Raw genomic sequence first — 23,300 nt, forward strand, 5'->3', positions numbered from 1 at the left:
AGATGGGGATCTAGCATATAAAAAGGAAGGGTTGGCTTTCACTCCGAGTAATAAGGCAGAAAAATTGCGCCACAAACATAGGTAGGTGGGCAGATGTGGTGGGTGCTTCTAAGTTTCTCAATGAAATGCAGGCAAGGTCACCAGGTGACTATTCTTGGAGGAGAGGTGTTGAAGGTCTGAGGCTAGAGAAGGTAAGACACTGTCCAGGAGAGAAGAAGAATGGACAATCTTAAAAAAAAAGAAAGTACTGCTGCTGTATTACATTAAGGGCCCACTTGAGGTGTTGAAAAGACTAAGCTGGAGAAGCAGCAAGGTGTATATGAATATACTCTGATGCCAAAGTGTCAGCGCCAGGTTACTTGATCTTTCTAAACCCTAGTTTCTTTGTAAGTAAATGGAGATGATAATGAGATATACCTCACAGGGCTGTTGTGGATTACATGAGGCTGTATATATGAAGTACACAGAACAATGGCTGGAACATGGTAAGCACCTGCTAAACTCTGCATGTATAAAAACCAGGGAATGTAACTGGTATAAAAAACAGAGGGAGAGGGTAAGTTGCTGGTATGTAGCAGAGGTGGGGTAAAAATATATTTCCTAAACAAAAAAGATATTTAAAATAAGAGTGAAAAAAGGTAAAACCAGTGTGATTCCATACTTAAAATAATGACATAACTCACTGTGTACAGTATTAAAATACCAAAATCTGAAAGGACATACAATACACATCAGAATATTAATGGTAATTATCTCTCGGAGGATTATTGGTGCTTATTTAGTTTACATTTTCTGCCTGTTCTCCAGGGATTATTTCTCCATAATAACTTTATGTTGAAGTTAAGAACTGCACCTAAGGCAATCACTGTAGCAATCACTCCTATTTCTCACCATAATTAATTCTGTTAAAAATTTTCCACATTGGCCTCCTGGTTTTCAAACTTTATAAAAGTTATGAAAGTAAAACACAACTGTGGAGTCTTTTTTTTAATTAAAAGACAGAAACCACCAACATGTTACAGGTAAAGTTAAAGCTCTTCTCTCCCAGATAGCTGTCCCCATCCCGATCCTTTCTGCCATTCTTGCAAAGCACCACTCAACCTGGGGTATGTCTGCTAATCCTTATTTTAATACTTTTGCATACTTATGTACACCTCTCTTAAAAAAAAACCCAAATATAAAAAGTGTTTTGTTTTTAAAATTTCAAGTGGTCTCATGCTATAGGTTGCTTTTCTCACTTGACACTATACTTATATTTAAAGCTAATGCTGATACGTAAGTAACTCATTTCCACTGCATATCATTCCCCTGCACAGAGGTGCCAATATTCTATTTATTCAAGGTCTCTGATGGGCATTTAAGTTTCCAATTTTTCACTGTTACCTGCAATACATCTATTCCAATATAAGCCTTTTTTGGAACAAGACCTGGCATCTCTTGGGGGCAGGTCAGGTACTTTCCATTTGATCAGACATCCTGGAGCACACGGGGTGGCTGGCTGCATTAGGTGCCAGGATGCAATTCCCCTCATCTTTATCAACATGCGATTTTGTCTGAATTTATTTATTCTGCTAATTCCAGTGGGTGAAAACTAGTACTTCTTTGTTTTAGTTTGTACTTTTCTGATTATCAGCACCCTCTTTTCTATTATTGTTCTTATCCACTGGAAAATCATGCTCACTATAATTAAATATTCTTTGATCAAGTGGATTTTGATCAAGTGGATTTTCAATCACTGATATACATTCACCATCTTCTCAGCTTCAATTCATCCTTCCATCTTTCTTTTAACTAGGTTTATTTTTAAGTAAAGAAGGCATAGTCTTCATTATTTAAAAAAAGTAAATTGTGAGGATTTATCCCCAAATTACTTTTAATTATCTTTATTGAGAATATATCAATTCTGTGGGTATAACAACAGGCCACGACTCTCTCTTGATTCAACATTTAGTAAATTTTCTTGATAAAGCTAAATTAAAAATCATACAATAAATATTATACTGAAATTAAAAGTCCTGCAAGGAAATTGCATGAGAGATTGACCATTCCTGAAATTTCTTTAGTAACAATATTCTTAAAATACCTTGGCCCTAAGGCTAAATCAATGACTGTCAGGTGAGAAGATGATAAACATACTATTCCAGCCCTAATTCCAGAAGGGTGGCACTCTCCTTTACCATCACAACAGCTCTGCTCTCTTCCGGTAAACCTAGCAATCAGAAATGACACTTCACTGAGGAAAGGAGACAAAATCGCACAGGAAAAATGTCACCCTTCTGCTTATATTCTGTAATCCAATAAAAGGGACACATGTGAAAGTCCTACTGATTCACTTTCCTAATTACTAAAAGTTTTATCCTATGAATGACTACAACCCCAGCACCTTATGCAATGAGTTACAATGCTAATACCCTTATTCTGCTTATACTCTCTGACTTCAAAATATATTTTATGTGAGGAGTGGCTGAATATATACTTTCAAGTTGGGAGGGAGTTAGGGGGCAAAATACATTTGAGAAAGTAGTCAGAAAAGATCAACAACACTTGGAAAACATTCAGGTGGCAGACTATTTTGAAACGGAGGCTTTGCAAAAGTACATTATTAGGCAGCTATTTAAACAGTCTATGGACTTAGTGGTTAGCTACATCTAGCTTGCTCTGTCCTTTGTGAGATGATGGTGGAGGACAGGGAAGGAGGAATCAGACATCTGAAAGTTTAAACAACTGCAAAGCATATAATTTGTGCTAGACTACAATATCAACATTTTAACATTGCTGCTGTTGTTATTATCCAAATGTTCCTTATAAAGCATCTATTCTTGTTTCATGAATAAAAAACCCTTTTATATCTGAGGAAACTGGTAGAAGAGTGGTATCTCTTCTCCTTGCACTGTGTTGGTTTATTCCCACTTGCCTCTTTAACTCCCGTTTGTTTTGGTCTCTGTCATTGGCATCTGACACTTTACCTCTGATATTTGATGATCCAGAGATAATTTGTCTTACTCAGACTGAGTGAAAGTTCAAAAAACTGTCTGAAAGGTTTGAGCATATGGAGGGGCTTCTTGTTTTTGAACTTCTCTGTACAGTGATCTAAGTGGAATCCCTGATGTCACTACCTGTGGGTCTTTTCTCTTGGCTGATAAGATTCCTCAGAGAAGACTCTCCCAATCTCTTGCCTGAACAGAAAGGTCTGGCTGCCAGCATTCTGGGAATCTTTGAAAACAGAGTGCTGGGGAACTCTCTATTCATCCTTCCAGAAACAGTCACTCAATCCCTGTTTTCGATAAAAACATCCATGCCCATGTCCCCAGTCCAGATGTAACTGATTTTCCTCTCTTCAGAGAATATAAAAGTCTACAGTAGGGCAGAGGTGGGGCGGTCACTCAGCGCCCAGAGCAGAGGACGGGATTTAGAGAAGATTTTCAGATATGCTTTTTCCCTGATGTACCTCCCCTCTTCTGAAGACGCCCGGTACTGCCAATTCCCGAGACTTTAGAGCAATCTGTCCTATCAATCAGGTTAGCTTTTATTTCCCCATTGCCAACTAAGGATTTAGCTTTTTTTTTTTTTTTTTTTTAGGTGTTTTAAGTCCATTACCACTTCTTCATCTGCTTTCTGGCTTTCAAAATGTTGTTACTGTTTCCTTCCACTGTTATCTCTGTCCTTATATATTCATGCTTAAAAAAATTCCTTGATTGTAGTTTTTAGTGGAGTTTCACAACACAGCAAAAATCTGTCACCTTAACTTAACCACATCTGCCAAAGCTGTTAGAAATGAAAGATGTGTTAATACATTTAACCAGTTGCATGTTATTGTCTTATAAAGAGAAAAAACAGGAACTATATCTTCTTTGGTTGATTGAAAGCTGGTAATAAACTTTTTCTAGAAGGCTTAAAATTTACAATTTACTTTTTTTAACTTAAAAAAATATTTATTTTGAAGAGAGAGAGAATCCCAAGCAAGCTTTGGGCTGTCAGCCCCAATATGGAACTCGATCCCACGACCCTGGGATTGTGACCTAATCCAAAATCAAGAGTCGGATGCTTAACCAAATGAGCTACCTAGGCACCTCTAAAATTTACAATTAATACTTTTTTAGCTATTAAAATCTAAAATAAACTGACAGGATGATCTGAATTCATAACTAGGTACACTCATTATATAGTCAGAGTTACCTAAAAATATAACTGAAGTGTTTCAGAGTAGACAGATGTAAAGGTTTACGCTTAGAGAACCCAAACTGTAAAGTGATGGGATCATACCGTGCCTCTTCACGGACTATTCCCCAGACTACAGAACTATTCCAACTTGATAATGGTCTCTCTATTGTCACTTCTTGCCTTTATCAATAGTGGCATTTCACTGCCCCATCACTGTTTTTTTAATGTTTATTTATTTATTCTGAGAGAGAGTGTGTATGTGAAAGAGAGTGTGTGCATGTACGCACACAAGTTGGGGAGGGATAGAGAGGGACAGAGAGAATCCAAGCAGGCTCTGCACCATCAGCACAGAACCTGATGCGGGGCTCAAACTCACAAACCATGAGACTTTGACCTGAGCTGAAACCAAGAATCGGATGCCTAACTGACTGAGCCACTCAGGTGCCCTACCCATCACTGTTTCTGAAAACAATTTTTAGTAGTATTCTTTGCTGCCTCTGTTTATAGCAAAAGCATTTCCCCTTCGTTATTCTTTTATTACTCTTTGACCATTTTCCCTTTCCTTGACACGTTTTGATATGCTTTTCTCTCTTCCAAAAGGTAAACCAGCAATAACATGCAGTTATGTGTAATCATTCTTTCATTTTGTGTGTGTGTGTGTGTATGTAACATATATATAGTGAGTACTTATCATAGGCCAGGCCCTGTTCTAGGCATTAGGGATAAAACAATGAACAAAATAAAGCCCCTCATCTCATACAGCTTATATTCTAGTGGGGGTTTCAGACAAAACAATTATGTCCTATACAGCTGGGTCTCAAAAACAAAAGGATAGGGATATAAAAAGTGACATCAATGGGGTAGGAATGTTAGTTATATAATATGATGAGTGAGAGAAGGCTTCTTGTAAAAGGTAACATTTGAACAGAGATCTAAGGTAGAAGCTCTACGGAAATTTGTGGAATGAGTATCCCAAAGAGAAAAATAACCAGTACAATGGCCGAGGGAACATGCTTGGCTTGAAGAAACAGCAAAGAGGCTAGGCTGGTGGGATGGAAGCAGAATAAGCTTTGTTTTCTTATCAATGTTTACTGTTTTTGCCACAGTTTACTCTTTCCAGGAGTTTAATACACCTTTCAGATTTGAACAGATTCAGATTCTAACTTATATGAAAGGCTGACATTGTTTTAAGTCTAGTGGATAAGTGGGAATGTTACTGAAGAGGTAATCATTTGCTGCCATAAGCATTCTGGCTGAACACAGTAAACATGTAAACAATCGAAATTATAGATACATTGCTTCGTTTTGAGACAGAGAGGGTGACAGTTCAGTGGGAAGGCTTAAGAGTCCGATCTGTTTTTCAGTCCTGGTCCTATGCTTATGCTCTAAGTGACCTTGAGTCAGAGCTCTAGGTATTAGTACTCATATACGCGTTTACTCTCTTATTCTAATTTTAAAATGTAAAAGTAGCATAGTGAATATGGGGAAAGAATAATGGCTTGAGAGTCAGATTCTGAGTCAAACACCTTTGCTGCTGTTTGTTAAATGTGAAGCTATAAACATCACTTAAAAGCCTGAGTTTCCTGACCATTAAAAGCAAATAAAAATATCTACTTTATAGCATTATAAAGATTAAACGACATAATAAAAGCCATTTGTATACTATAAAATATAAGATACATATTTTTAAACTACCCATAGGGCTTTTAAACTTGTATTTTCCTAACTTAAAATTTTTCATCTAAGTACCTTCAAAATTTATTATTAAGCTTTACCTTTTGATATCTCTCTTCATTTGTACTTAAAAGAGCTGCATGCAGCTGGTTCACTATTTTGATCAATGATAAATTCTATTCAAGCAACATTTTATCTTTTAAATTACACAGCAAAATTCAATGGATATGAACAACCCAACTTGGAAACCTTAAAAAAGTATCAGAATGCAGATTTTCATTTTATTTTATTTCACTCAGGTGACCATTTTGTAATAAAAAATATGGATACATAGAGAAAATAATTTGGAAGGATAACTTAATCATTTTGTGTACTTCAGTAACTGTTAATGACATTTTTGTAGAGTTTGTTTTATTTACTTTTTTGGCCTATTCTGTTTTCTTAACCTTCAACACTAAATCACTGCATGCTAAACATAAGTTTGCAGTCACGCATTTGTTATCAAATATTTGATACATGTTTTTGAAGACTATACTAAAGATATACTAGAGAGATATTTTATTTCTTAAGATTGTATCATATCTTTAGCCATTAGTGAAAAGTGTCCAAATGTGACTAGACAGTAATTTAAAAAGCAACGCAAAAGAAAATTAGCTAAAACCTTTAAAATACCATCAGTGGTCTCCAAAAATAATTTACAAAAGACTTAACAGAATGGAACTTACTCCATGCCCTGCGCAGTCTGCCGTGCAATATCTATAAGCTTGATCATCTCGAATTTCGTCTCGATGATGTGGAGGTGGTGATACAAACTGGAGCCCTCACACCACTGGGTGACAATAGCCAGCTGGGGCTTTGTTGAATAGCCCATGAAGAGCAGGATGTTCACATGCCGAGTTTTCCTGTAAAAGGAAGTATGTCAGTAAATAGTATATTATGTGGATAAACTTCAAGTCTTAAAAAAGTGGGCCAAAGTAGTCTAATTATCAGGAAGATGAAGTTAGAAAAAAGACAACGGAAGGATAAATTTAGAAATTATTTTAGGAATTGTCTGGCCTAATATTCTACCGCTTGCAGAAAGATCTTACGTTTTAATACCCCCCACAATAGGCAACTGGAGGTTGCTTAAATACCTTCAATTGTGCGAAGCTCTTCACTTAGACTGCAGGTTATTTTCCCCCTTACCTCTCCTTTTTAAGTGGTTCTAGTATTAAAAAGTTCTTTGGGGTTGAGAAAAATAATTTCCCTACAACTTCCACCAATGGCTTGTTCTGCTCTCTGGAATAAAACAAAGTCTGTACCTTCTTGAACCTATTAGCCTTCTGTGGACTCAAATATCCTCAGTTCTATTGACTGTTTTCCCCTTGTTACAGTTTCAGAATCCTCCTCATCCAAGTTGGCCTTGCCTGGATATACTCTAGTTAATGTTCCTCAAGTTCCAGGGCTTGACACAATCTTTAAATGTGTTCTAAGTTCAGAATTTTGAGAGTATTATTTCCATAAGTGGAAAGGATTTTTTCATGATCAGAATATTGTATTTCCATTAATTCACCTTAGGATTAATTTTTCCATCAGTTATACCATATAATATTGTACACCACTTAAAGGATATGGTTAAAGACATAATATACTCAAACTTTGTCTTATTCATCTTTTGTAAACTTGTAAAGCCAACAGTGGCTATCACCGGAAAACAGAAGATAAAGATAACTTCTTTGGAAAACAGTAAATCACACAGGCTCACCTGAGTACTCCTACTTCATTTTTGAAGGCCTGTAACTGCTGAGGTGTGGGTGCTGTCACATTCAACATTTTCACTGCCACATCACCTAAAAAAAATTGTCATTCCAATTTTTTAAACTTAAAAATAAAAAAAAAAATAACCTCCTGGGCATTTTCACTAATTACCATGGCCTTAAATCCATACCATTATTAAACTGCAAATAAATGAGATCTTAAGTTCCTAAAATGTATTAGTTTTCTAAGGATAAAAACTAAACGAACAATGACACTCCTACACTAGTATTTCAAAATACCAACCCCTGAAAATAGCCAATGTTGTATTTCCCCTGGAAATGTAGTTTAACCAAATAAGTACTCATGGTATTCTCCTGATTAATTAACAATATTAAACCAAATGCTTTTATTAACTGAATGTTCAAACTATCGATGACAGGCCCAGTGAAAGTTGGCTGGAACAGAAAACTGTAGAACTTCTTTATCAGAGTAGTTAACATGGTTTTCAAATCCATGGATCACTTGCTTTTGCTCAGGAAGATTAAACAAATAATTTTATGTGAAACAGGTAGAACTTTTACACATGGCCAGTGGGTGTGTAAAATGGTGCAAGAACTTGAAACACTTTTGGCAGCATCTACTAAAACTGAATGTATGTATATCTAGTGGTCCCACAATTCTTTCCTAGGTATACACCCAGCAAAAATGGAACATATGTTCTCTAAACAACATGTACTAAGAATATTCACAGCAGCAGCATTCGTAAGAGCCCCAAAGTGGACACCATTCAAATGTTCATCACATAGTAGAGATTGAAAAAGAAATCATGTTAGAGTCACACAGTGAATACTATATAGAGAATGAATGACCTACAAGTACACACATTAATACAGAAGAATCTTGCACTTTTTTTGCAGGTTTATTGTTGTTTGATATAATTATTGATTCTTCCTGATTATCAAGGTAATACACTGCTCAAAGTGGAAAACATTTTGAAAACATAAAGAAAAAAAGTAAAATCTTCTGTCACTCAGAAATGATCATTGTTAACATACTGATATATAACCTTATTTGTCTTTTATATGTATGCAGTGTGAATATTTATGAATATATATGAAAAAAATTACCTAAAAAGATATATACTAAAATGCTGATGGTCATTTTAAAAGTTTATGTTATATATATATTTCTAGGCAGTACCATAGTACAGGATATTATACATGCTGCTTTGTAAAATTTAATACACCACACTTTTCTGTGTCAATATAGATCTACGATACTATTTCATGTCTGTACAATCATGTACAAACGTTATCAATTTATCTAGTCTTCTGCTATTGAACATGTAACTTTTTTCCACTTTCTCATTAATATTAAGTCTCTAATGAATATATGTGCACACACATCTGTTTGTTTCTGTCCAATGAGTTGTAGTTCTACAAATGGAATTGTTGGCTCAACATACATATTGACAAACTGCCCCCTGGATAATCTGTAGCAATTTATTCTCCTGCCAGCAGTGTTACAATCACAGCTCTCTAAACATGGTCAATTAAAACAACAACAACAACAATCTGTCTGCTTGAGAGGCAAATAATGATTTCTAGTTTCTGAATCTGTAATTCTTTGTGAACTAGTGAGGCTAAACATTTTTATATGCTCCCTGGCTATGTCTTCCGTTGGTAAGTACACTTTTAATGTTTACCCGTGGTCTGCAGTCTATAATACAAATAAACTTATGAGCAAAAAGACTTCTAAAGAAAAAAGAAATCTTGGGGCACAGCTTGCCCTGGGAATTGTCATCTTTAAAAATTATTACATTTCCCATAATGTTTGTTAACCCTTTCTTTGGAGGACTCTTGAATCTGATCAAAACAGCTTAGTGATTCAAACAGTACATATTCCCTTTGATTTTTTAAAATCACAGCTGTGAGACGTATCCTACTAGAACTTGTATGTCACTGTATTACATACGTACCATGCCATTTTCCCTTGTAGACTGTCCCAAATGACCCAGATCCAATTCTCTGTCCCACTGTGATCTGGCCGTCAGGAATCTCCCAATCATCACTTGAATCCCTTCTGCCAAGTGTTTTCTTCATATAAATAGTGCAAAAGTCAAGCCAAAGCAAACAAAAAAGGAAGAAAGCAAAAATCAGTGTGGGAATGCTTCAAGCAAAACACTATCAGCTCTAAGTTACTTCATCAGGGAATTCTGTGTCACATACTGACATTATCATACATCACTATGTATCATATTATCTAAAAGGCGACATATTTAGCTAGACTTGTAAAACAAAAGAGCTCAGAGGACAGAAGATATCATATACTCTCACCATTCGATTCCTATCTTCTGAAGATGAAGATGATTTCCTTTCCCGCTGAGGCCCTGGAGATTTCTGTAATGCTTTCACATTAGTGAGCGAGCCCGGCAATGAGGCAGGGGGGGTGGCAGACAAGCCTGTGGTTGATCCTAAATTGGTGAAATGAAAAATGTATCTATTAAAGGAAGATCGAGTATGTTAATTTACCGAGGGCAGAGGGTGGGGAGAGATTTACACTTCTTTTCAAAATTCAATGGAGGTTTAAAGACACATCTTTTGGAAATGATAGGACAAAAAAGGGCCTCATTTGGTGATTGGCACTGTAATTTATCTTAGTTTTCTGACCAATTTACTGACTTTTAAAACATCTGATTTCAGGGGTGCCTGGGTGGCTCAGTCGGTTAAGCATCCGATTTCGGCTCAGGTCATGATCTCACGGTTCGTGGGTTTGAGCCCCGCGTCGGGCTCTGTGCTGACAGCTAGCTCAGAGTCTGAAGCCTGCTTCAGATTCTGTACCTCCCCCTCTCTCTGACCCTCCCCAGTTCATGCGCTCTCTCTCTCAGAAATAAATAAAACATTAAAAAAAATAAACAAAACACCTGATTTCAGATGCTTTGCTTATTGGTGTAGAGTCTGGAAGAAAAATAATCTTTCTAAAATAAGAGAACAATACTAAAACAATACTCCCAAGTTTTTGTTTCTTTGATTTAAAAAAGTAATATCAATTTAAAAGCTTATATAAAAAATAAACGTGGAACTATTTTATGTTACCTCAACAGCCAATCAATATAAATTCAGATGGAAACTCCCAAACGGAAACATATAATAATGTCCGTAATGTTAAAAATATCTGGCTCTGTGATATTAGTCACTAAAACCTTAAAAATCCTATACTATCTAAGAGTTAGAAATATTGCTCAGTTCAGTGGTTCCTGGACTCCTAGTCTACCACGCAGAGATGACTTGTTACCTGCCTAACAAAGTGTACATAGACAAAGCCAAGCAGGTTTCTCATGACTTTCTGAAAAATCTCTACAGGTATAAAGTGAGAGAAAAGTAAGTGCCAAGCTATGGCCTCTTGGCAAAGCTGCTACAAATGGAAATATTCTAGGAGTCAAGTGAGTCCAGTGGATACACTGAAAGACTCGGTAGGCAGGGTTGCATACTTTTCCAAACGCCAACTGAATGCAAATCCTAGAATCATTTAGCTGGTTTAGAGGGGTTCAGGGCAATGACTTCTAGTAAGGGCTGAATATAGCTAAGTAGAGCTGAGATGTCCAGTAATATTTGCAGATATGGAACAAAAAGACCTCCAGAGAATTTTTTCTTTTAAAAGATTACTATTTGGTGGCAGGGAGAAGAGCAATGTCTACATTTAAATGTTCAAACTGTATAGAATTCTATCAATACCACATATGTCATCATGGAGAATGTACCTGATCTAATATGCAATTTTCTAAAAGGAAATGGGGTCTGGGATGCCTGTAACTAGAGCATAATCCATTTTCTACCTTCCACTGGTAATTATCAACATCATAAAGCTTTAACTGCTTGCTCAGGCCTCATAATTCTGATCTACTCAATCATGTACCATATTATTTATTTCAATGACTCTACTCGGTGCTGTAGGAATTCTAGCCCAGCCTATGGATGTCATGAGAAACAGCTGGGCTGAGACAGCAACAATCTGAACCACCACCACTACTTTTAGAGTAAGTAACAGACATTAGCAAAAGCCATTAAGTAGAATTTTTTAAAACTACCTGTTTGAATTTTGACTTAAATCTTTAAGAAATCAGTTTTTAACTATGAAATAGTAGTGACATACTGCTATAGTGCTCCCCTTGTAGTAGGGTGTAAGTGAGGGCTTAGAGGACAGAGGTAGCAATCCTCAAATTTTCTGAAGTATGCTAAAAGTACCCCAAATATATTAAAAACCTTTTTTTAGGGCTTCCTACCTTTGATATAAAATGTACATGTCCTACATTTAAAAAAGAACACTGCTATTATAGAAAACTAAAGCCAAAAGTCTAGCAAAATCTCCTAATTAGGGTGTCCATTTTCACTTTATTAAAAACCACAAAAACGATCACATATATTAATAGTCATGAAGGCTATTACCTAAATGGATTAAAATAAAAATAACTCAGATTGAGGGACACCCCCCAATACATTATTTATTGCCACCCATTGAGTTTAAGAAGTTATCAAGACCAAAAAGTAAGTAACAGAATAAAAAACAAGATGGACATCTCAGCTTAGAATTTTCTTGCTTTTAAACATTTATGACAGACAGCATACAAAAAGCTTGTGGTAGTGAGATGTGTGAGAAGCACATTCAGAGCATTTCAGCCAGGCCAAGCAGAAATTTAGTACTAAAAACTCTCACACTTACAAACACACGCTGTGAGAGTGAGGCACAAACAGTATTTATAGTTTATATTGAATTTGCTTTGGGTGAAAACAAGAAAGAAGAGCCCAACTACCTCTGAACACTGGGCCAGGCTCAAAATCAAACACTATTTCACTGGGGACAGAATGTAGGAGGGGACTGGGAGTCCGGGATTGGTATTTCCGAAGACCACGCATCAGCTGGCTCAAAGGGGCTGTTAGAAGAGAAAGAGAGGGGCAGGCAAACACAGGAAGACAGACACACAGAAGAAATGAAAGAAGTCGTGGGAGTAAATGAGTTGAAGCCTGCTTCACAAAAATATCCTGGATGTCTAAAATATCTGCTGTTTTCATAAAATCCCAATGACTTTTTATAAAGTGACTCGTAAAAAGGAAAAGAAATGTCATTTGATTCTTGGAACTCTAAGCAGGTAGTTTTTATGATTATTTTAACTTTGTGATGCTAACATGATGGCAACATTTAAATGCTGGATGTACCGGGCAAAACTGTCAGAAGCCACAGTTATTAAGACATATGAAAGTCAAACCGGCAGCAACATTAATTGGTGGATTCATGGAAAAACAAATGGAAAGCAACCACAGCTTTTGAAACTACATGCTATAATGAATACTAAGTCCAGAATACAATGCAGGGTTTTCATTGTGGCAGGTTCACAGGTATAGAGAAACTTAACAAAAGATGGTTTATACAATATTTATTCAATATAAAGTATCTTTAAAAGTCTGGGTTTAGATATTTTGAAGATAAAGCAGGTCACAGTGAGGAGACGGACGCTCAACAAGATAAACAGGTGTTACAGGTCCTCTTTATTAGAGAGAAAACAGCTGAAAAAGTAAGCACAGAGGACCACCTGGAAGAAATCTTCAAGATAGTTTCAAATATCCTTTCTTGGAAAACATTGTAGAGAGGTAGAATCTTACTTAAAAAGTAAGCAATGTTTTCTTATGTCTCCACTTTTCAGAGTGCTAGAGTGAACATCTGATGAAGAAATCTCCATTCAATTTCTCATTTACTTATTTTATTTACTGGACTAATAAGAAGACAACAGGCTTTCTATAAGGGTCCATTTCATATAATGTACATTCCAAACCCTTCCAGAAAGCTGAAGAGGCTGACAATGTCTAACAAACTGAGAAGTTGTGACAGACAATGTAAGGGATTCTTCCCAAGAATGATTTAGGAAAATCAAGTGTTAACTGATCCTAAGCTTAATTACTAAGTATTAGCGGTAATAGCTGAAGGCTCCCAAGGGGAATTTAGCATCTCTAGTTTTGGAGATGGTTAGGAATCAGTAAGGTGGGTAAAATACTGATGATCTCTTTTTGAGGATAACAACATTTTAAAATTGTAGATTGTATGTAAAGACTCCCTTTTGTGTCCTCTCTTTTTATCTACTCATCTTATAAATCAGTTAAATTTTTATTAGAGATAAATGATAAATAATAAAGAAAACCAAAAAACATTTTGGGGGTTTGCCTACACATTTTTCTCTATATCTGTGTTTCATGAAAGAAGCAAATATAAAGGAGACAAGCAGCAAAGCAATTGCATTTTCCCCGATTGTTTTTTAAACTGAAATCACTACTTACCTCCATCACTACGAAACCCCTGGTCTCTAATCAAGTCCTACAAATAAACAGTAATGGATATTTATTCAAAGCATATGGTAAGAAGGTAATAACAACACTGAACTTTCCACTAACCATTAAGAGAAAGGTTAATTTAACATTACACCTGTCAGTTACTTCATAAATGAATACGAAATTACTGAACATTAGAAGATAAACATTTTGAAGCACTTGCCAACATAACTCTATATCAAAGGGATTATTAGTCCTGATCAAATGCTGAAATCCATTTCAGGTCTTTCAAAACCAATGGCTGCATCAGCTCTTAATTCTACTGGCACATATTAACAGCCATAAAATGTTCATACCCTTTGATCTTGTAATTCCACTTCTGGGAATTTTTCCTAAGGAAATAATTCAGAAGAAAAAAATAATATGCATAAAGATGTTCAGTGTAGCATTATCCATCATACTAAAAGATCAGAAATAATTATTTCCCTAATATAGACATATGACATTTTAGTTAAGTAAGTTATGGTACATCAGTTTCGTAAGTATTCTGTAGCTACTGAAATAAGTATGAAGCTTATATTGTGAAACATGTTTACAATATAATAAAATTAAATGTACATTGATTACAATCAAAATACAGCTGCATAAGGAAACACTAGAAGGGAAAAAATAAAAATTGCTCTAACAAGGGTTTTGTTAAAGTTTTTCTTTATTAATAAAACATCTTTTCACAACAGACAATATTGGGGGGTGGAGAGGGAAAAGTCTACTGGCAACGGGAGGCACTTTGGACATTGATAGGTAGAACTTAGTATGTTTGCCCAGTTTAAATAGGAGGAATTGAATGGCCCCAAATGTCTCTAAACAGGCTCAAAGACACTTTGCAAACAGGCAACTTTTTGTTTATAGAGTAAATTTTTTACAGATGCATTTCTATCATGTCCAATGTTTTATATAAAACCTTTGATGTCTTCTACGAATAGCCAACAAATACTCATACATCTGCCAACAAGGTGCTAGGTGTTAGGGGGTGCGTGGCTACCAATAAATATAAAATCCTTGTGGTCTCCCTAACTTTCTGTGTTCTTGAGAACTTGTAATCTAAGTGGAAGAAAGACGTACAAACATGGAAATGAAATAAGAGAAATAGCTTAAGAAAACAATAAAAGAGGCACCAAAGATGCTTAGTTAATTGTCAAATAAATAGTATGGGTGAAAAGATTCTTAGTGTTACGTGAGTTCAGAGGATAAAGAATTGTAAGACTTGAGCACTGGTGAAGCATTTCAAGAGAAGAGCTACGAATTGGCCTAGATAGGAATGTAGCGGGGAAAGAAGCAGAGGACCGTTTACATTTTTTTAAAATAGGCTCCACGCCCAGCTTGGAGCACAACACGGAGCTTGAACTCATGACCCTGAGATCAAGATCTGAACCACCCAGATGTCCCACAGGCAAAGTTCTAGACAGAAAGAACCACAAGACAAAGGCAGAAGTGCCACATCCCATTCCTTTTTGCTGCACGAACCCTGTGACTCCCTACAACTAGGATCAGCCACCCCTGGCTTTCTCCATTCTTACTGCTAATAACACCATAAACTTCTATTTCTCAATCTGTTCTTAACGCTCCTTGACAATCTTTTCATTTGCTCTAGGTTAAAGAGGATCTTCTAGTATTCCAATACTGGCTATTTCAAACTCTCCCTCATCTCCTTTAGTTCCTTTTGTTACTTTTATCTCTTTAGCCTGACAGAGGAAACAGAAGCCTGTCCCTATATTAACAAATATTTCCACAGTAATGTTAGCTATAATCTCTGAATTCTTACTATGTGCAAGGCATAATAAACATTTTTAAACCAACAAAAGTGGTAGACACTGCTAGCTTCAAGGTTAAGGCATTTGCCAAACGTCAAACAGCCTGTAAAGAGCTGCGGAGCGAGCTATGTCCATCTCTAATTCCTCAGAGCCTCTAAGGAATATCATTTCCATGTTCAGGAACTTGACTATATCAATTATTCCTTCTCTTGGTGTTTTCAACCTCTCTCTTCACTTGCTTCTTCCCCGCAAGTTACAAATATGCTGAAGAATCTCACATTAGAAACAACTGTCCTTCAACCCTGTTTTAATCTATGGCTCCTTCATTATTCCTTGAGAGCCAATCTTCTCAAAATGGACACTTAGGGGCGCCTGGGTGGCTCAGTTGGTTAAGCGTCCGACTTCAGCTCAGGTCATGATCTCATAGTTCGTGGGTTCAAGCCCTGCTTCAGGCTCTGTGCTGACAGCTAGCTCAGAGGCTGGAGCCTGCTTCAGATTCTGTATCTCCTTCTCTCTGACCCTCTCCTGCTCACGCTCTCTCTCTCTCTCTCAGAAATAAATTTTTAAAAATTAAAAAACAAAAAACAAAAAATGGACAATTAACCCCACATCTTTGCCAGCCTTGCTCTCTTCCACTGGCCCTCTAAAACAGCTCTCAGTGAAGTCAAAATGACATTTAAATTGTCCAATAGTCATTTTCAGTCCTTATCACATGTGAGTCTCAATGGCAACTAACATCAACTCTGTCAGCATTCTTGAATTCCCTTTCTGCCCTTTGGAGCAACAATACTCTCTCTTATCTATGTGAAGTTAGACTTAGGAAGAGGAGCCTATAAAAGAGACAGAAAATGACAGTCTCTGCCTGGACCTCAAAATGTTAATAATATGCAGTGGGATTGCACATTCTACCTTCGTTTCAATTTACATGTATGTACTCTTTGAGTAGTATCATATACTACTAAGAAATATGCTAATTATTCCAATTAGAAATATGCGAATTATTCCAAAATCTCTATCTCTACTCGCATTCCTTATATTCAACTGCCACTAGACTTCTAAACCAGTAAAGCTCCTCAGACAGCTTAATGTCAGTATGTCCAAAATAAAAGTTACCATTTTCATTTCTACAAGCCTGTGCTTCTTCCTTTGGTATTTCCTATCCTAAAGAATGGAATGAACACCATCTATTTACCCAAGCCAGAGAAGTGTGGGCATTATCTTCTGCATCTCGTCTCTTTCACCACTTTCTACTACTGTACACAACAGTGGTTAAACATAAATAGGAAAGACCAGGTTTTACCCCATTTCAGTCATTTATCAGCAACGTGATCTTGGGTAAGTTTCTTAACCTCCCCAAATCGAATTTTCTCAACAGTAAAACAAGGATAAAAATAGCAATTAACCCATGAGTGTTTATGAGGACACACTAAGAAAATTTATGTAGGGGAGCCTGCGTGCCTTAGTTGGTTAAGCACCCAATTCTTTGTTTCAGGTCAGGTCATGATCTTGGGTTCCATGAGTTTGAGACTCAAATCGGGCCCTGCACTGACAGTGTAGAGCCAGCTTGGGACTCTCTGTCTGTCTCTCTCTCTCTGCCCCTCCCAGACTCATGCTATCTCTGTTTCTCTCAAAATAAATAAACTTAAGAAAATTTATGTAAAACACGTAGTATATAGTACTTGGCGTATAGTAGGCATTCATTAACAGTAGCCATTCTTGATACCATTCCTAACAGTCTTGCCTTCCAAATCTCTCACGAATTCAAAAGATTCTTCTAAAATATAGAGCTGAGCACTTTCTCTCCCACTCAAAAGTTTTTCAGATTCCCTACTACCAGCTACTACAGAAACCCTAAGACCTGACAATGCCTTTCAGTATGGACTCTACCCACATAGTTTTGTCTTCTAGTAATCCCTACCCTTCTCCTAAACCGGAAACTCCTACAATGTCCATTATTAATTACACCCCAGGTAAAGGTAACTTCCATATTTTTGCATGTACTATTTCCTTAACAAATGCCCTTTCTTCTTCTTCTTCTTTTTTTTATATTTTTATTTATTTCTAAGAGAGAGAGAGAGAGACAGCATGAGCAGGGGAGGTTCAGAGAGAGAGGGAGATACAGACTCTGAAATAGGCTCCAGGCTCTGAGCTGGCAGTCAGCACAGAGCCCGACGCGGGGCTCGAACCCATGAACCGCGAGATCATGACCTAAGCGAAAGTCGGACGCTTAACTGACTAAGCCACCTAGGCGCCCCACAAATGCCCTTTCTTCTTAAAACCCCCACCTACTGAACTTACTAAACGCCTACGTATTCATCTTTTACAATGTGGCTTCAATGTTGTCCTTTCTCTATTAAATAGGGTGATAAACTCTACTTTGTTGTATATAGAATTATCACCCTTTTCTATAAACTACCACTATATATTTTTGCATCTATTTATATGTCTGATTCATCCATTAGACCATGTGCTAATTCATCTTTAATTCCCAATTCTGACAGTGCCTATCCCAGAGTCAGCATTGCCAAATATGTCAAAAATGAGCTTAAAAAAACTTATTTACTAGGATAAATAATAAATAGTGCTTAGATCTGAATGAAATGACTGTAATTGAATGAAAATGCTGAAGCATTTATATATTATCTTCTAATCAATGGAAGTCAATGAAAGTTTTGGAACAAGGAAACAGATGACGACAGAGGTTTTATTCTGACACTAACATAAAGAATGGAAATGGATAGAGAGAAACCAATGGCAGGAAATCCATTTAGGAGATTAATAAGTAATTCAAATGAAGAAATATGGGCCCAGAGGGTGGTAGTAAAGAGAAGAAATTTGAGATGCATTACCAAAAGAAAAAGGTGATATCTTCACGACTATTTGGTTAAAGGGAAGGAAGAAAAGGCAAGACATAAAGATGACACCCCAAATATTCAAGTCTCAGAGAACAGAACAGTAACACTAAGAGGAAAAGTCTAGAGGGAAACAGTCTAAAACGATGTTAGTACTGAAAGTAAAAATGGCTACAATATAAAAACAAAGTTTATTTATTTATTTCGAGATAGGGTAGGGACAGAAAGAGAGAGGGAGGGAGAGAGAAGGAATCCCAAGCAGGCTCCACGCTGACAGGAGAGAGCCCAACACAGGGGCTCAAACTCACAAACCGTGAAATCATGACCGATTGATCTGAAATCAAGAGTCAAAAGCTTAACTGGACTGAGCCACCCAGGTGTCCCAAGATGGCTACAATTTTGAACATAATGAAAATAGATCTAATTTAGAAATAAGATTTGACTGCTTATTTCACAATCTCATTATTCCCATATTTCCCTCTTTTACTATTTTCTTCCTTTGTATTCAGGCTTAGCTAGACCTTATTAATTGAAAAAAATAGATATTAGGCAAAGACCATTTATAATAAATCCAACAAAAATAGAGAAAAAAATCTCATAGTAAAAAGTGGGAAGAAAGTCTGTAATTTGGAAGCTTATCTTGAAAAATGAGATTAAAATTTATAATAAAGATTTTCTTTTATATTTAATAACTTTTAAGTTATAATTTCAATATACTCATTCTTAGAACACAGGAATCAAGTTTTTTGTTGTTCACAATATGAAAGTTATAGCACCAACTAAAATCCTCGATTTCATATTCATCTTTTATATAACAAGCATAATCATTTTTATAAAAATTTTAGAGGGCTTCATCAATTCCCTGAAGGGCCTCTATCAATCCTTTGATATTTAAATCATTTTCATTTGAAGAACCTATTATATTGTCATCTCTATGGATCTTTTCTCTTCTATTGTTAACTGGACTAATTTAATTCTACTATATCCTTATTTTTCAATGGCTTTTTGTAATTTCAGTAGGTCTCAAAGTCATTTTTCACTATCTTTATAAAATCCTTAAACCTTTTTTTTTTTTTTTTTGCCAGATTTGCAATCAATTTGCATTATATTTTCATTGACATGTTGGATAATGATGTATGGGGGTTGGAATGCAAACTGGAATTAGATGGGGAAGGATGTCTGAGTGGGGACTAATATTAAAGTAGTCTGTTAGTAAGTGAATATTTTCCTGTTAGGAAAATTTTTGCTTCTCTACTCAACTTTATGTAACTATGAAGACTCATATAATGAATGCCTGTATGATGAGAATAACTCCTATCGTCTGACACACACACAGCCACCTCACTAACTCTAGTACCCTGTTTATGTAAGGAAAGAGTTTTAACTTCCTTTTTAAATAGAATTAGTTTCCAAGGCAAACAAACTTGGTGGATTTTCTGTTTTGCTGCTTATCACAGAGAGTAAGGATAAGCTACACTCTTCATCTGAAAGCACAAATGCTGGGAGAAGTGACACTAATTCCAAGATCAGGAGCCCCCAGCCCACCACAGTGCAGGTGGCAAGAGCAGATCCTCTCTTCTGTAACTCAATTACTGGACTCTTTTGTAAATAAAGTTTTATGAGAATAAAGCCTCACTCATTTGTGTATAAGGTATTATCTCTGCTTTCATGCTACAATGACAAAGTTCAACAGCTGTCATCAGAAATCATATGACCCACAAGCCTAAAATATTTACTATCTGGTCCTTTGAGAAAATCTTGTTGATCCCCAGTCTTCCTGTTTCATCTTCTACCCTTTTAACAAAACAAGTATTTTTTGATGACAAATTAGGTATATAATTCTAAGACAAGATCAAGGAAACTAATATTAGGAATGGTTTCTGCTGCCAAAAAGATCTAAATGAAGTAGCAACACGAACATACATAGTTAAGTTCCAGTGTGCCAGATAAACTGGAAAAGTAAAACATCAAGAGTGACCAACCAGAAGGTGGCTAAAATAATTGAAGGGGTGAGATTACAATATATGATGATGAAACAAGAGAAGATATATATTTTTTTAAATGAATGATTAAACCTTAATGAGAAACAGGGCACCTGGGTGGCTCAGTCAGTTAAACATCCGACCTCGAGGTTTGTGAGTACAAGCCCTGCTGTCAGGCTCTGTGCTGACAGATCAGAGCCTGGGGCCGGCTTCCTATTCTGTCTCCCTCTCTCTCTGCGCCTTTTCCTGCTCATGCTCTGACTCTCTCTCAAAAATAAATGTTAAAAAATTAAAAAAAAAAACACCTTAATGAGCAACTTTACATAAAAGAATATGCAAAAATTCAAGATGTGTAGAGAGGTGGGATTATAATGGTATAGTCAAAAAAGTAAGGAAGGTAGGGGTGCCTGGATGGCTCAGTCAGTGAAGCATCTGATATCTGCTCAGGTCATGATCTCAAAGTTAGTGAGTTCAAGTCCCACATCCCACACTGAGCTCTGTGCTGACAGCATGGAGTCAACTTAGATCCTGTGTCTCTCTTTCTCTGCCCCTCCCCCATCACACACACTCTCTCAAAACTAAACATTTAAAAAAAAAGTAAGGAAGGTAAAAAGTAGCTTTGCATGTCTCATACATAAATGATTAGTCCTAAAGGGTTATTTAACTCAATTGTACTTTTAGAAATTTAGATAAAGATTTCAAATTGATCTAAATAGAAAAAATGGCCAAGGGATTATCTGTTAAATAAATGAAGTTAAGACTTTTGCAGAAACAATGTTCTAAGGAAAAAAAATCCAAACAACTCCATAATTGGGCATCAGTTAGGTAGTTAATGCCATCAGAGAAGATGACAAGGTTTTTCTGATCACTAATTCACGAAGTCTATCACTTAATAACTGTGACACATGAAAGATGGCACTTATTTCTGATCTTGACTATAAACGTAGCAGAAAAAGAAATATAATTGAATTTTTTAGTTCTAACAATGCTGGATACTTACATCAATATTGACAGGTTCTATTGTATTTATATGCACATTTGGAGCTGATGAGGACCGGTCTCGTTGTCCAAATTGATTTCGATGATCTTCATCTGCTGGTCGGAAAGGCTGTGGAATTGGAATGGATTTTGAAGGAGACGGACTGGTGAGAATTTGGGGCCTGGAAAAATCAAGTCATTGAAAGATAAGATTTAGAGCAACTTTACAGAGATAAAAACATAAAAGATGGGTGCTCTAAAGATTCCCTTGTTTTTATATTCTCTAATAAAAATCCAATAAAACTGCTACATTAAAAACCCGCAGTAATGGTGTTTAAAAAACTAATATATGCCCATAATTAATACTGAAAAGCTACTTTTGCTGAAGCAGACCCTCCAGGGACTATCAATGATAAGAACAATGATTCCTACCCAAGAACTCCAGGGTAACCTACAAATGGCTAGAAATTACCTGTGGTTAATCAGCTAAAGAAACTCTTTAAAATTACACAAAAATCTGTAGATGTTAGATACTAGAGACTGACTGAATAATATCTGCTATTTTTTTCTACCTTTGCCATTTCTTAATAGCTGAAGTTACTAAAATGGAATTTTTGTGGAAAGTATTGGAAAATTATATTTTGAAAATACACCTGTGGATTTCAAGACCTCAAAGATGTACCTGTTGCTTTACAGAGTTGAATTAAAATCTTGAATAGCAAAAGACCATTTGCAAACCCAAAAAATGATCCTTATAGTGTCAATCTCTTACATTTTAACTTTTTAAAAGATGTTTTATTTATTTCAGAGAGAGAAAGAGAGAGACAGAGTGAGCAGGGGAGCGTCAGAGAGAGAGGAAGATACAGAATCTGAAACAGGCTCCAGGCTCTGAGCTAGCTGTCAGCACAGAGCCCGACGCGGGGCTGGAACCCACGAACCATGAGATCATGACCTGAGCCGAAGTTGGATGCTTAACAGACTGAGCCACCCAGGCGCTCCAGTTTATTTTGAGAATGAGAAAGAAAGCACAAACGGAAAAGGGGCAGAGAGAGAGAGAATACCTAGCAGTCTCCACTCTGTCAGGCAGAGCCCGGCATGGGGCTTGATCTTATGAACTATGAGACCACGACCTGGGCCAAAATCAAGAGCTGGGTGATGAACCAACTGAGCCACCCAGGCGCCCCTGAGCCATGTGCGAATCCCATGCAATCTTTGGATTTTAACAAAAGCAATCTTTGGATTATAACGTGGTTTTTCACAAATATCTCCCAAAAGTGCAATGCGCGTTGGTTCACCCAACACAAGAACTTTGGTCTAAACAACAGCTATATTTCTCATGGAAATGAGTTACCTGGAATTTCGATTCAGTCTTTTCTAATTCTCGTTACTGTAAACCAGTGTATCTATAACTCTCATCATTTCTGGGGACTCAAAACATGGAGTTTCCACACTGGGACGTCTTTACCTGGACCAAGGCAATTCATACCCGGTCAAGTATGCTGGCTGCCAGCAAACGGGCTTTCTCCTGATGACACTTCCAACTATCTTGCTCCAGATCTCTTTAAAGCAGTTCCAGGTTAAAAATTAAGAAAAATTTACCTCTAACACTCTTCAGCAAATTACCACTTAGTTTAGATCTCATTTTCAATCTAGAATATTAAAAACCTAGGTGGCTCAGCCGGTTGAGTGTCCGACTTTGGCTCAGGTCATGATCTCATGGTTTCTGAGTTCAAGGCCTGCACTGGGCTCTGTGCTGACAGCTTGGAGCCTGGAGCCTGCTTTGGATTC

The 23,300-nt window shown here is 36.6% G+C and overlaps 1 protein-coding gene across 2 annotated transcripts in view; it reads right to left on the bottom strand.

The window, feature by feature from the left end:
• BRAF (B-Raf proto-oncogene, serine/threonine kinase) overlaps positions 1 to 23,300 on the bottom strand; it is a 160,645-nt gene that overhangs the window by 38,692 nt on the left and 98,653 nt on the right. For both annotated transcript variants that reach the window (XM_039233982.1, XM_039233983.1), the window contains exons 8-13: positions 21,535 to 21,694; positions 13,899 to 13,935; positions 9,909 to 10,045; positions 9,551 to 9,668; positions 7,580 to 7,664; positions 6,561 to 6,737 (exon numbers count right to left, since the gene is read on the bottom strand). In XM_039233982.1, coding sequence (XP_039089913.1) covers positions 6,561 to 6,737; positions 7,580 to 7,664; positions 9,551 to 9,668; positions 9,909 to 10,045; positions 13,899 to 13,935; positions 21,535 to 21,694 — 714 coding nt within the window. The remainder of the gene's footprint in view (positions 1 to 6,560; positions 6,738 to 7,579; positions 7,665 to 9,550; positions 9,669 to 9,908; positions 10,046 to 13,898; positions 13,936 to 21,534; positions 21,695 to 23,300) is intronic.

The sequence above is a fragment of the Hyaena hyaena genome, unplaced genomic scaffold, assembly GCF_003009895.1.
Source record: "Hyaena hyaena isolate Hyena2069 unplaced genomic scaffold, ASM300989v1 scaffold_82, whole genome shotgun sequence".
Classification (NCBI taxonomy): Eukaryota; Metazoa; Chordata; class Mammalia; order Carnivora; family Hyaenidae; genus Hyaena; species Hyaena hyaena.